The sequence below is a fragment of the Artemia franciscana genome, chromosome 9 (genome assembly GCF_032884065.1).
Source record: "Artemia franciscana chromosome 9, ASM3288406v1, whole genome shotgun sequence".
Classification (NCBI taxonomy): Eukaryota; Metazoa; Arthropoda; class Branchiopoda; order Anostraca; family Artemiidae; genus Artemia; species Artemia franciscana.
Window position 1 is genome coordinate 703401 of NC_088871.1, and position 13960 is coordinate 717360.

The window sequence follows — 13960 nt, forward strand, 5'->3', positions numbered from 1 at the left end:
TATGTAAGCACAGGTCAAAGTTTGTAACTTGTTGCCCCTCCCACGTGGACTGTGGGGGACTAAGTCGTCCCCAAAGACATAGTTATAAGGTTTTTCGACTACGCTGAATAAAATGGCTATCTCAGAATTTTGATCCGTTGACTTTGGGAAAATAATTAGCGTGGGAGGGGGCCTAGGTGCCCTCCAATTTTTTTGGTCACTTAAAAAGGGCACTAGAACTTTTCATTTCCGTTAGAATGAGCCCTCTTGCAACATTCTAGGACAACTGGGTCGATACGATCACCCCTGGGAAAAAGAAAAAAAAAAACAAAAAAACAAACAAATAAACACGCATCCGTGATCTGCCTTCTGGCAAAAAATGCAAAATTCCACATTTTTGTAGATAGGAGCTCGAAACTTCTACAGTAGGGTTCTCTGATACGCTATTTTCTAAAATAACGCAAATATTCTCAGGCTCGTAACTTTTGATGGATAAGACTAAACTTGATGAAACTTATATATTTAAAACCAGCATTAAAATGCGATTCTTTTGATGTAGCTATTGGTATCAAAATTCCATTTTTTAGAGTTTTGGTTACTATTGAGCCGGGTCGCTCCTTACTACAGTTCGTTACCACGAACTGTTTGACTCGCCTTAAGCGATTCAAACTCTATAGGAATATTTACTTCTGTCAGGAGCAGTGCTTTTACCCTCCCCAAAACTTGACAATTTTTCCAGTTCCCGAAATTTACCTCGAAATCGTTTTTCTTCAATACCTTCCCAGAGAATTAAAGATTGTTTCTTCCCGAAACCTTTCTGAAATTCAGAATCTTAAAAAAATATATTACATTTTTTTTTTCAAATAAATGTGCTGGGTTCCTCGTCGGCTCTGTGGCAGACAAAATTCTACATCGAGCTCCGTACTGCGAAGAGAAGAACACCCACTGCGCTAATACGGGTCGTAGCTTTTTTTTTATTAAGTTTTCTGAGACTGGATTAAGCGAAACATGTTTTGAATATATATATATATATATATATATATATATATATATATATATATATATATATATATATATATATATATATATATACTGTCTTTTGTACAGTAACTGTAGTCAATTCCCGTTTTTTCTTGTTTTTTTTTTGGGGGGGGGGAGGGACCATGGAGCAAAGAAAGAAATATTTAAACAATTAACTGAACAAAACATTAAATATTAAGCGACAGTTAATTAGTATTCGGAAATCACCAAAAAAGAAAAAGAAAAAAAAAACATTAAATATTTTAGTAGTTTTAGAGTTAAGCCAAAAAAACTAATAAAACTAGGTCATGATTTAATTTAAAGCATCAAAACTAGGTGGCCACACAGTTCTCCATTCCAAATCTCGCCTATCCACAATCATGCAAATCCCTGCTGAAACTCCCGTCCCCATTACTTTCAATCCTGTAGTTCCCGACAAGACAACTCTATCAATCCAAATTATGGATAATTTCATATTTGTATCCAAGGCCCAGCAATATCAATTTAAGAAAATAATGGCAGGGGGGGATGGTGACAGGCATAAGAAATGTACACACTTTTGTATAAAAGAAAATATAATATACCCTGACTGGGAAGTTGTTTAGTTAAACACGTGATAATATTTGCCATCTAAGCAGGTTTCAAGGAATAAAAAATTCCGTTTTGCGACCCAAATTTCAATATTTATCACTCTGGTCCTAACAAGACATAATATATACGTACTGATTCAAGGTTCCTGGGACCCAGTGATGCATTTTCAAGTCTAAGAACATCAAAAATCAGAAAAGACTGAATATCCACTTTCATAATAGTGCATGAGGGCCCTCGGGGGCGATCCTAGGACCAATGAAGAAAAGTGAAGAAAAAAACAATTTTTTTTAATAACTTACCATAATTGAAATTATGGGCCTAAAAATTTTTTGATGTTATTCTTTTCATTTTTAAGACTGTGTGCGAATAAAAAACATTTAAATATACGCATAAAAAATTTGACGAATTAGAACTGGACTTGAATAAACCCCTTATCAGCTAACATTTCTGTTGGTGGTGAGTAGGATTGGAAAACGAAACAAACTAAGTGTTCCAAATACATTTTCCGCAGATGACAAGCTAGAAGCGAAACCAAACAAGTTCAAAATAAGTTTCATCACGAAATCTGACTAACAAGTTCAATAAGCTGGCAGAAGAGCTTTTAGTCAGGGGGGGGGAGGGTACTTTGAAGCAGGCCGATACTAGGAGGTAAGCTTACTCAAAACCTTAGTTCCTTCCAATTATTACTGGCGTATGTGGTGTGTATTAATTGCGCATCGAGCACTTGTCGCAATAAGGTCTCTCAAACTAGAAATTAACAGGGTCTCAGCTTTCTTTAGATTACCGTAGACTATCTATGGTATTAAATAGCAGCCAGCACTTACTTAAGGATGAGGAGGGGAGACTGGCTCCAGGCCCGTATAGCATCCTTCAAATAATCTAAAAATTTGCACTATTTTATATGTCATTACAAATATTTTTAAACTAATTCGACTTTTACAGCTTTGCTATTCAAACTTGCCCTTCCCCCCTTCTCACATAATACATGGTACAATCCTACGGGAGATTTCATGTAGACACGATGACTCAAACTGGAAGACATAAAATTATAATGGTTCTTAACGAACTTGAATCCTAGATCTCTGGAATGAAATAAAATAGTGGCGGAAGTAGAGTTTTCTGGAGTACCCATTGGAGCTCTGTAATAACATTCCCCTTATAGTATATGTTTAACGGCTAGGCTACACAGAATATAATTGAAAGATACGAGAACATCAACCATTAAGACCCAATATAAATAAAGCACGTTTCTTCGAATGGAAATCAATTTATTGTTTTCGACAGATATATTATACTAATGCCCCCCTCACAAACCCTCTCTCCATTCGTTTCTATATAGTAGGCAGAAATTGCCCTATCATTATATGATCAGTTTAATTTTAAATCTTAAAAGAGGTTATATAACTTACCAGCATTTTTCAATTTCTTCGATAAATCTTGAAGATGAGCATGCACACTCTTTACCTCTAACTTTTTCATATAGTTCCAGTAGAATAGTTTGTCCTGGGGTGTAAGCTTTTGCTCCTTCTTCCTCCATCAGCTCATCAGCTGTTGGCAACTCAACGACTAGGAATGACTGAATAACTTGCATGGCAAATGCCAACCTCACCAAATGCAAGTCCTAAAATAAATTAATGTTTTAACTAAGGGGATAAAAACAAGCAATGACTATAAATGTGGAAGTTCAATGCTCCTGTGTTGTAAGCGGAGTAGTTATTCAGTATATGTGTTATATTTATTTTCTTTTTATTTTCTCAATCTTTCATTCTTACTTTTTTTTATGTTATGGTTCAAATTATTTTCCCTTTTTCAATGCTGAGCACGGGTTCTGTATACAGGCGGAAAATTCATTTTATTATTCTCCTTTTCCTTTTTCTTCCTACTGGCCATTATTTGAAGAAGAAGAAAAAATAACTAAAATGTTAGGTATGCCCTGCAACCCCATCTCAGCCATTCAGAGGGGAAACATTATTTTTTTTTCAGCCTAAAACGTTCATACTAGTGAATTAATTAATTTATAATTCAGATATACAGTCGTGTAATAGTGGGAGCAAAAATATAAAGAAAACACATAAGAGGAAAATGCATAATCAGCGAAAATTTCGAAAAAGACTATGGCGATGGGATAAAGCAGAAAATTGTCAGACATTAATTATAGTAGATTTTTTGTCGAAATTCTATGATATTGTTTTTAATCTACTGTTTTTTTGTAATGATGTGTTTTTTTTGCGATACTGTGTAATATTTTGTTCAGTACCTTGTGATTTTTACTCTTACTTGCTCATTTTGATGTTTTTTGTTTTGTTTTGTTTTTTAGTAGTTTTGTGTCCTATTTTGTTTATTGTTTTTGTATTATTTTGTTTCCAATTTTTTACACCGCTCTCACACATGCTGTATAATGGATGATAAATGCATATATAAAGGTGCAAACATTGAAATTATACATCATAAATCCCTCAAAGTACGGCCACGCTTTTTTGAGATATGGATGGAACCCAAAAACGGGGTTAGAACCCTAAAACGTCTTATAAAGCCAGGCTGTGTGAAAATACGTAGCATAAGAAGACACCACCTACGTCACTTGTTCTTTACTTCAGATTGAAGAAGCATGGATATAATACGATAACAAATTTATATCAAAGCAATGAAATATTTAAGTCATCTACATTGATCTACATATATGTCGTTATCTCTACGATTCAAGACAAGGATGTCACCTAAAGTTTCCAAGGGGTGGAGAAATTCTCCCAGAGGGGGGGGTGAGCTTTATGGTATAAATTAAAGCCCTTAATTGTTTTAAAAAGTAGTAATATCTTCATTAGAATAAACCTGACTATGTTTCAAATAGATTGAAGGACAAAGGCGGTAACCACAAAGGAGCCTATGTTTCAAAATGAATTTAATATTTGTAACTGCCTTCTTTTTCTCGAAGATGGGTTTGTGAGACATCACCCAGTAGCCCTTCACTGGTGGCGCCCGTTGTTGAAGCTGTTGACCTTAGTCAATTTACCTATTATTATATAAGAAAAACAAGTTTTTGCTACTGAAAGCAATGAGCGACATTAAAACTTAAAACAAATAGAAATTATTCCGTATATGAAAGGGGCTATCCCCTCCTCAACGCCTCGCTCTTTACGCTAAAGTTTCTTATTGTTCTAAAAATAGAGCTGTGAGAAAAAGTCAAACTTTATCGCAAAGTTTGACTTTGACTGAAACTTCTGTTCGTCTTAAGTTTTAACGTTACTCCTTATTTTCAGTTGAAAACAACGTTTTTTAAAATTTAATTTGTGATTGTTTTTTAGATAATTATGGGAAATCCAGCGCCTCCTTCATGAGTTCTCTTCCCCCATTAAATATTCGTCCATGGAATGATCGTCCCACGTAACCCTTTCCTCTCGATCCCCCTCCTCCAACCGGAAAAAATCCCCCCTAAAAACGTATGTATACTTCCCAATAACTAATACTATATGTAAACAATGGGGAAAGTTCATAGCTTGCAGCCCTTCCCCGGGGGACTATGGGGGATTATGTCGTCCTCAAAGACATAGTTTTTATAATTTTTCGATTATGTTGCAAAACATGGCTATTTCAAAATTTTTATCGGATGACTTTGGGAAACAAAATGAGCGTAGGAGGGGACTAGTTGCCCTCCAATTTTTTTGGTCACTTGAAAAAGGCACTAGAACTTTTCATTACCATTCAAGTGAGCCCTCTCACGACATTCTAGGACCACTGGGTCAATATAATCATCCTTGGGGAAAAAACAAATAAACGCGCATCCGTGATCTTTCTTCAGGCAAAAAAAAATACAAAATTCCAAATTTTCGCAGAAAGGAGCTTGAAACCTCTACAGTGAGGTTCTCTGGTACACTGAATCTGATGGTGTGATTCTACAACTTTTCAATGCTTTCATTAAGATTCTATAACTTTTAGGGGGTGTTTCCCATTTTTTTTCGAAAAAAGGCTAATTTTTTCAGGCTCGTAACTTCCGATGGGTAGGACTTAACTTGATTTAACTTACATATTTAAAACCAGCATAAAAGTCCGATTCTTTTGATGTATCTATTTGTATCAAAAGGATACTATTGAATTGGGTCGCTCCTTACTTACAGTTCGTTGCCACTAACTTTTTGACTGTTCTAGAAATTCTGCAGGAGAAGAAAGGTGTAACCATGCGACTATGGAAACAACACAGAAAATGCGATTTACTTGTTGCTTAATTGCCGTGAACTCGGGTTCAGCAATTTCTTACGTGCTGCCTTCCCATTTATAAATAAAAGAAAATAAACGAATAGACAATTTTAATCAACGTACTAAAAATAAACTAAAAATAGCCAAAATATTTAGCTTTAAGTCGGAAAACTTTCACCAACAGGGAAAAAACTAGACTAAACAAGCAAGATATACCAAAAATAAATAACACGAAAAGATGCAAAATGCTAAATATATAGAAGAAAAAAAATCGTATCTGAAAAACTATTTGTTGTTTTTCAGACGTGACCTTTTATGTTTTCTTATATAGCACTTTTTATTTTATTTTTCTTGTTATTTTTAATGTTTTAACTGTTAATTTTTTTACTAAGGTTTCTAAACGCTAACCAATAATATTCGGACTTTTTTATTTATTTTGACTTTATGTCTTGATTAAAAGTTTAGCCCGTTACTTATAAATTTACATCTTTTCACTTTGGTTATATGTGCGAGTTTCGAGGGAACATATCTTCTACAAACACAACTTGTCAGTTATCGAACATTAACCAAACGTCAGTTAACCGAACGTCAGTTAACCAAACTTGTCAGTTATCGAACGTTAACCAAACGTCAGTTAACCAAACTTGTCAGTTATCGAACGTTAACCAAACGTCAGTTAACCAAACTTGTCAGTTATCGAACGTTAACCAAACGTCAGTTAACCGAACGTCAGTTAACCAAACTTGTCAGTTATCGAACGTTAACCAAACGTCAGTTAACCGAACGTCAGTTAACCAAACTTGTCAATTATCGAACTTATGTTGATGTTGTTTACCTCATCTGTCAGCGCCCTTTGCTAATATGATTTTTTAAGTTTGAAATCTTGGAAGCTTAGCTGCAATCTTTTTCAGAATTAAAACACAAATGGACTGAGCTAACTTTTAAGTTTATCCAACTGGACGGGGCTTAAACATCAAGGTTTCTATAGTTCTCACAAACTTATAGGCCACAGACCCCAGTGATTTCCTTTGAAAGCGGAAGTTGAAGTAAAATCATGGTCACCTCAAACTAATAAGCTTAACCATGCTACTAATTGGATAACCCCTAAACCCCTAACCCCTGCAACATTAGCTGTTTAATTCCTTTTTTGGCGGATGTTTTAATCCCCATCCAATCTATTCTATTCAAATCAATTGCTACTTAAACATATTGCGCCTTTCCTTCCTGGGTAGTGGAGAAGTATTCCGGAAAAATGGGATTTGGTGCCTTAAAAAAACAGCATCTTAGGTTGAAAATTTCTTCAACCCAGAGAGATCTTTAGCAACAGGCGTACGAATACCCATTTAAGGTAAGAAATATGTAGAATACAGATTTTCTTATATATATTTTTTTTGAAGAATGCTACGTCGTTCGATTGCCGGTTTTTTTTTTTAGTTTTGGAATTCTCGTAGCTAGAAACAACAAACAATCAGATGAATGGGATGAGAAGCACAGAAAAAAAATCCATGGCATCAAATGGCGAAGCATCTGCTTTGTCTGTCTGGAATAGGGTTGGTTTCCTTTTTTGTCAATGTTTCCCATCTTTCAGGAATATTGAGAAAAACTAATCGCCTATCTTAATATAGGCTTAATAATTTGCTATATAATTAGCCAATTCTAGCCTAACTAGCCAATCCAAAAAAAAAGGAAAATATCCGCCATCGTAGCCAATATCTTCTGTGTAACTCTTCCACTTTCAGGAAAGACAGACGAGCAGACTTATCAGGAAACTAAGGACAGAAAAGGGATGCACTCAATTGACTGGTGAAGCACCTGGCTTCTCTGCCAAGAACACGATCGTTTTTTTTTTCTTTTTGACTCTGTTTTCCTTCTTTTAGGATTATTGAGAAAAATTAATCCACCCATCTTAACAAGACACATAATCACTTATCTACATAATTAATCTATTTTAGTCTATAATTAACTAGCCTATCCAAAATGAGGAGAAATATACAGCCTATACTATTAAAGGGATGAACTGCACCAATTGGTGAAGCACCTGATATCTCTGCCAGGAATACCGTCAGTTTTTTCTTTCTGACTATGGTTTCCTTCCTTTCGGATTATTGAGAAAAATTAATCCACCCATTTTATTTAGGCAGATGACCACTTATCTACATAATTAACCTATTTTAATCTATAATTAATTAGCCTATCCAAGATCAGGAGAAATATCCACTATCACAGTCAATATTCTTTGCCTAACTCTCCCACTGTCATAAAGACAGACGAACAGACCATTGAGGCACCAAGGACAGAAAAGGGATGAAATGTACCAACTGGTGAAGCACCTGACCTCTCTTCCAGGAACCCGGTCATTTTTTTTCTCTTTCTGACTAAGTTTTCCTTCTTTCAGGATTATTGAGAAAAACTGATCCACCCATCTTAATTAGGCAGATAATCGCTTACCTATATAATTAACCTATTTTAGCCTACAATTAACGAGCCTATCCAAAACGAAAAAAAATATTCACCATCACAGTTAATATTCTTTGTCTAACTCTCCCACTGTCAGAAAAGACAGACGAACAGACCAACAAGGTGACAAGGATAGAAAAAGGATCAACTGCATCAATTGGTGAAGCCTTTGACTTCTCTGCTTGGAATAGGGTCTCCAATGCACCATAAAACTGATCCTCTAAAATCTGTAATAAAACTAAAATGTTCAAGTACTAAGGACAGTGAAAATGACAACTGATTGTTTGATTATTTGAACTGATTGTTTGAATTTTTGATTGTTTGATCGATTGTTTGGAACTTACACAACCATACACTTCTTTAAAAACAAGCAACAGAGGAGAATTCGTCTTCTAAAGAAAACGACTTCACATATTGTGTGACCCGGTTGTTGTTTCTTTGATTGTGATTGTTTCAACCGGTTTTGAACCGGCTGACAGCTCATTGTTTGAAACGGTTAAAAGGAAAATTACACAAACATATGCTTCTTTAAAAACAAGCAACAGAGAAAAGTTCATCTTCTAAAGAAAACGACTTCACATATTGTTTGACCCGGTTGTTGTTTCTTTGATTGTGATTGTTTCAACCGGTTGTGAACTGGTTGACAGCTCATTGTTTGAACCGGTTGAGAGGAAACTTACACAAACATATGCTTCTTTAAAAACAAGCAACAGAGAAGAGTTCATCTTCTAAAGAAAACGACTTCACATATTGTTTGACCCGGTTGTTGTTTCTTTGATTGTGATTGTTTCAACCGGTTGTGAACTGGTACACAGCTCATTGTTTGAAACGGTTAAAAGGAAAATTACACAAACATATGCTTCTTTAAAATCAAGCAACAGAGAAGAGTTCATCTTCTAAAGAAAACGACTTCACATATGTTTGACCCGGTTGTTGTTTCTTTGATTGTGATTGTTTCAACCGGTTGTGAACTGGTTGACAGCTCATTGTTTGAAACGGTTAAAAGGAAAATTACACAAACATATGCTTCTTTAAAAACAAGCAACAGAGAAAAGTTCATCTTCTAAAGAAAACGACTTCACATATTGTTTGATCCGGTTGTTGTTTCTTGGATTGTGATTGTTTCAACCGGTTGTGAACTGGTTGACAGCTCATTGTTTGAAACGGTTAAAAGGAAAATTACACAAACATATGCTTCTTTAAAAACAAGCAACAGAGAAGAGTTCATCTTCTAAAGAAAACGACTTTACATATTGTTTGACCCGGTTGTTGTTTCTTTGATTGTGATTGTTTCAACCGGTTGTGAACTGGTTGACAGCTCATTGATGAAACGGTTAAAAGGAAAATTACACAAACATATGCTTCTTTAAAAACAAGCAACAGAGAAGAGTTCATCTTCTAAAGAAAACGACTTCACATATTGTTTGACCCGGTTGTTGTTTCTTTGATTGTGATTGTTTCAACCGGTTGTGAACTGGTTGACAGCTCATTGTTTGAACCGGTTGAGAGGAAACTTACACAACCATATACTTCTTTAAAAACAAGCAATAGAGGAGAATTCATCTTCTAAAGAAAATGACTTCACATACAATTATGCAGTTTCTGGAAATAGCAAGCACCGAATTTAAAAAAGAAACGGTGGCAAAAATTAGCAAATAACAACCTAAAAACATATGGCACCAAACAGCTTAAACGTATGCAGCTGTTCTTTAAAGGTGTAGTTATGGTAGTTATGCAGTTTTTTTAGGTGTAGTCAACCTGGCAACTGAAAGAAAATGTTGGCAGGCTACTGGCCTAAAAACTTCATAGTTTTGAAAAAACAAATGAAAAGTCTACCTGCAATCGAGCGTTTCCACTTGTTCTATTCAAACAGTCAGATTTCGTTTTCACTGTCAATGGATTTAAAAAAAAAAATCCAAGCAGCTTACATAAGCAACAAATAGGGATATAGAAGCCATGTAGAGTGAAGGATAGGGATGATGCTTCCAAGTGGATAGCTTCGCTTGCCTTTTTAGTATTTAGGTTACTCATCCAGTAGCCGTTTTAGCAAAGAAAGTGGATGCAGTGCAGAAGCGAGATGCAGAATGGCTACAACGTAAGTTTTTTTTGGCAATTGAGAAAAATACAAGAGAACAGGAAGCCATGGTGACAACAGTAATAGGTATAGCACTAACACGTGATGCAGAATGGCTACATCACAGGTTTTCTTTGGCAACAGAGAAAAATGTGAGAGAACAGGAAGCCATGGTGACGACAGTTTTAGGTAAAGCACTAACACGTGTAGCAGAATGGCTACAGCACAGGTTTTTTTTTGGCAATAGAGAAAAATGTGAGAGAACAGGAAGCCATGGTGACAATAGGTATAGCAGAAACACGTGCAGCAGAATGGCTACATCACAGGTTTTTTTTGGCTATTGAGGAAGATTTGAGAGAACAGGAAGCCATGGTGATAACAGTTTCAGGTATAGCGAAAACACGTGTAGAAGAATTGCTACAGCACAGGTTTTTTTGGCAATTGAGAAAAACGTGAAAGAACAGGAAGCCATGGTGATAACAGTTTTAGGTATAGCACAAACACGTGTAGCAGAATCGCTACAGCACAGGTTTTTACGTGTAGCAGAATGGCTACAGCAGAGGTTTTTGTTTGACAACTGAGAAAAATGTGAGAGAACAGGAAGCCACGCTGATGACAGTTTTAGGTACAGCACTAACACGTGTAGCAGAATGGCTACAGCACAGGTTTTTTTTTGGCAATAGAGAAAAATGTGAGAGAACAGGAAGCCATGGTGACAATAGGTATAGCAGAAACCCGTGTAGCAGAATGGCTACATCACAGGTTTTTTTTGGCTATTGAGGAAGATTTGAGAGAACAGGAAGCCATGGTGATAACAGTTTCAGGTATAGCGAAAACACGTGTAGAAGAATTGCTACAGGACAGGTTTTTTTGGCAATTGAGAAAAACGTGAAAGAACAGGAAGCCATGGTGATAACAGTTTTAGGTATAGCACTAACACGTGTAGCAGAATGGCTACAGCACAGTTTTTTTTTTGGAAATTGAGAAAAACTTGAGAAAACAGGAAGCCATGGTGACAATAGGTATAGCACAAACATGTGTAGCAGAATGGATACATCACAGGTTTTTTTTAGAAAACTGTGAGAGAACAGGAAGCCATGGTGATAACAGTTTTAGGTATAGCACTAACACGTGTAGCAGAATGGCTACAGCACAGGTTTTTTTTTGGCAATAGAGAAAAATGTGAGAGAACAGGAAGCCATGGTGACAATAGGTATAGCAGAAACACGTGTAGCAGAATGGCTACATCACAGGTTTTTTTTTGGCTATTGAGGAAGATTTGAGAGAACAGGAAGCCATGGTGATAACAGTTTCAGGTATAGCGAAAACACGTGTAGAAGAATTGCTACAGCACAGGTTTTTTTGGCAATTGAGAAAAACGTGAAAGAACAGGAAGCCATGGTGATAACAGTTTTAGGTATAGCACAAACACGTGTAGCCGAGTGGCAAAAGCACACCTTTTATTATGGCAATTGAGAAAAATGTGAGAGAACACAGAAAGCCATGGTGATAACAGTTTTAGGTATAGCACTAACACGTGTAGCAGAATGGCTACAGCACAGGTTTTTTTTTGGCAATAGAGAAAAATGTGAGAGAACAGGAAGCCATGGTGACAATAGGTATAGCAGAAACACGTGTAGCAGAATGGCTACACCACAGGTTTTTGTTGGCTATTGAGGAAGATTTGAGAGAACAGGAAGCCATGGTGATAACAGTTTCAGGTATAGCGAAGACACGTGTAGAAGAATTGCTACAGCACAGGTTTTTTTGGCAATTGAGAAAAACGTGAAAGAACAGGAAGCCATGTTGATAACAGTTTTAGGAATAGCACAAACACGTGTAGCAGAATCGCTACAGCACAGGTTTTTACGTGTAGCAGAATGGCTACAGCAGAGGTTTTTGTTTGACAACTGAGAAAAATGTGAGAGAACAGGAAGCCACGCTGATGACAGTTTTAGGTACAGCACTAACACGTGTAGCAGAATGGCTACATCACAGGTTTTTTTTGGCTATTGAGGAAGATTTGAGAGAACAGGAAGCCATGGTGATAACAGTTTCAGGTATAGCGAAAACACGTGTAGAAGAATTGCTACAGCACAGGTTTTTTTGGCAATTGAGAAAAACGAGAAAGAACAGGAAGCCATGGTGATAACAGTTTTAGGTATAGCACTAACACGTGTAGCAGAATGGCTACAGCTCAGTTTTTTTTGGAAATTGAGAAAAACTTGAGAAAACAGGAAGCCATGGTGACAATAGGTATAGCACAAACATGTGTAGCAGAATGGATACATCACAGGTTCTTTTTTAGAAAACTGTGAGAGAACAGGAAGCCATGGTGATAACAGTTTTAGGTATAGCACTAACACGTGTAGCAGAATGGTTATACCATAGGTTTTTTTTGGCCATTGAGAAAAATGTGAGAGAACAGGAAGCCATGGTGATAGCAGTTTTAGGTATAGCACTAACACGTGTAGCAGAATGGCCACAGCAAAGGTTTCTGTTTGACAACTGAGAAAAATGTGAGAGAACAGGAAGCCACGGTGATGACAGTTTTAGGTACAGCACTAAAACGTGTAGCAGAATGGTTACAGCACAGGTTTTTTTTGGCAATTGAGAAAAATGCGGGAGAAAAGGAAGCCATGGTGATAACAGTTTTAGGTATAGCACAAACACGTGTAGCGGAGTGGCAAAAGCACACCTTTTATTATGGCAATTGAGAAAAATGTGAGAGAACACAGAAAGCCATGGTGATAACAGTTTTAGGTATAGCACAAACATGTGTAGCAGAATCGCTACAGCACAGGTTTTTACGTGTAGCAGAATGGCTACAGCAGAGGTTTTTGTTTGAAAAATGAGAAAAATGTGAGAGAACAGGAAGCCACGCTGATGACAGTTTTAGGTACAGCACTAACACGCGGATGCTGCAAAATGTCAAGAAAGATATACTACATATTTCTCAGAGGCAAAAAATCTGGCTCAATCCCACTTTCTAGGGTTATAATCAAAGAAAGGTTAAAATAGCTAGGTTACGTTTTACGGCTGGGCGATGATAGATTACCATGTTGTGATGTGTTGCTATTTGTGGCAGTATTCGAAATAGAGAGATCGGTTAAACTTCATACACCAAAATATATGAATGCTCTTAGCGATAAATGCAGCCGAAAAATATTAGCCATCAAAGGGAAACATTTTTTACTAGTATTAGCCTACTTTTATTTTATTTTCTATATACATTGCTTTTATTTTATACGCTATTTTTATGTAATATTTTTATATTATTTTTACAGGAGTTTTTTTTAATATGTGTTGCTAATAGTAGCAATATTCAAAGCAAAGAGGTCGGTTAAACTTCACACACCAAAATATATGAATGCTCTTAGCAACAAATGTAACCGTAAAATATTAGCCATCAAAGGGAAAATTTTTTTACTAGTATTAGCCTACTTTTATTTTATTTTCTATATACATTGTTTTCATTTTATAGTTATTTTCATGTAATGTTTTTATATTATTTTTGTAGGATTTTTTTAATATGTTTTGCTAATAGTAGCAATATTCAAAGCAAAGAGGTCGGTTAAACTTCACACACCAAAATATATGAATGTTTTTGCCAATGCAGCCAAAAAACGGGTCATCAAGGAAAAAAAA

The 13960-nt window shown here is 36.1% G+C and overlaps 1 protein-coding gene across 2 annotated transcripts in view; it reads right to left on the reverse strand.

Moving 5' to 3' along the window:
• Positions 1-13960, reverse strand: part of LOC136030852 (E3 ubiquitin-protein ligase UBR2-like) — a 151719-nt gene that overhangs the window by 24989 nt on the left and 112770 nt on the right. For both annotated transcript variants that reach the window (XM_065709903.1, XM_065709902.1), the window contains exons 24-25: positions 8295-8465; positions 3000-3211 (exon numbers count right to left, since the gene is read on the reverse strand). In XM_065709903.1, the coding sequence (XP_065565975.1) occupies positions 3000-3211; positions 8295-8465 (383 nt within the window). The remainder of the gene's footprint in view (positions 1-2999; positions 3212-8294; positions 8466-13960) is intronic.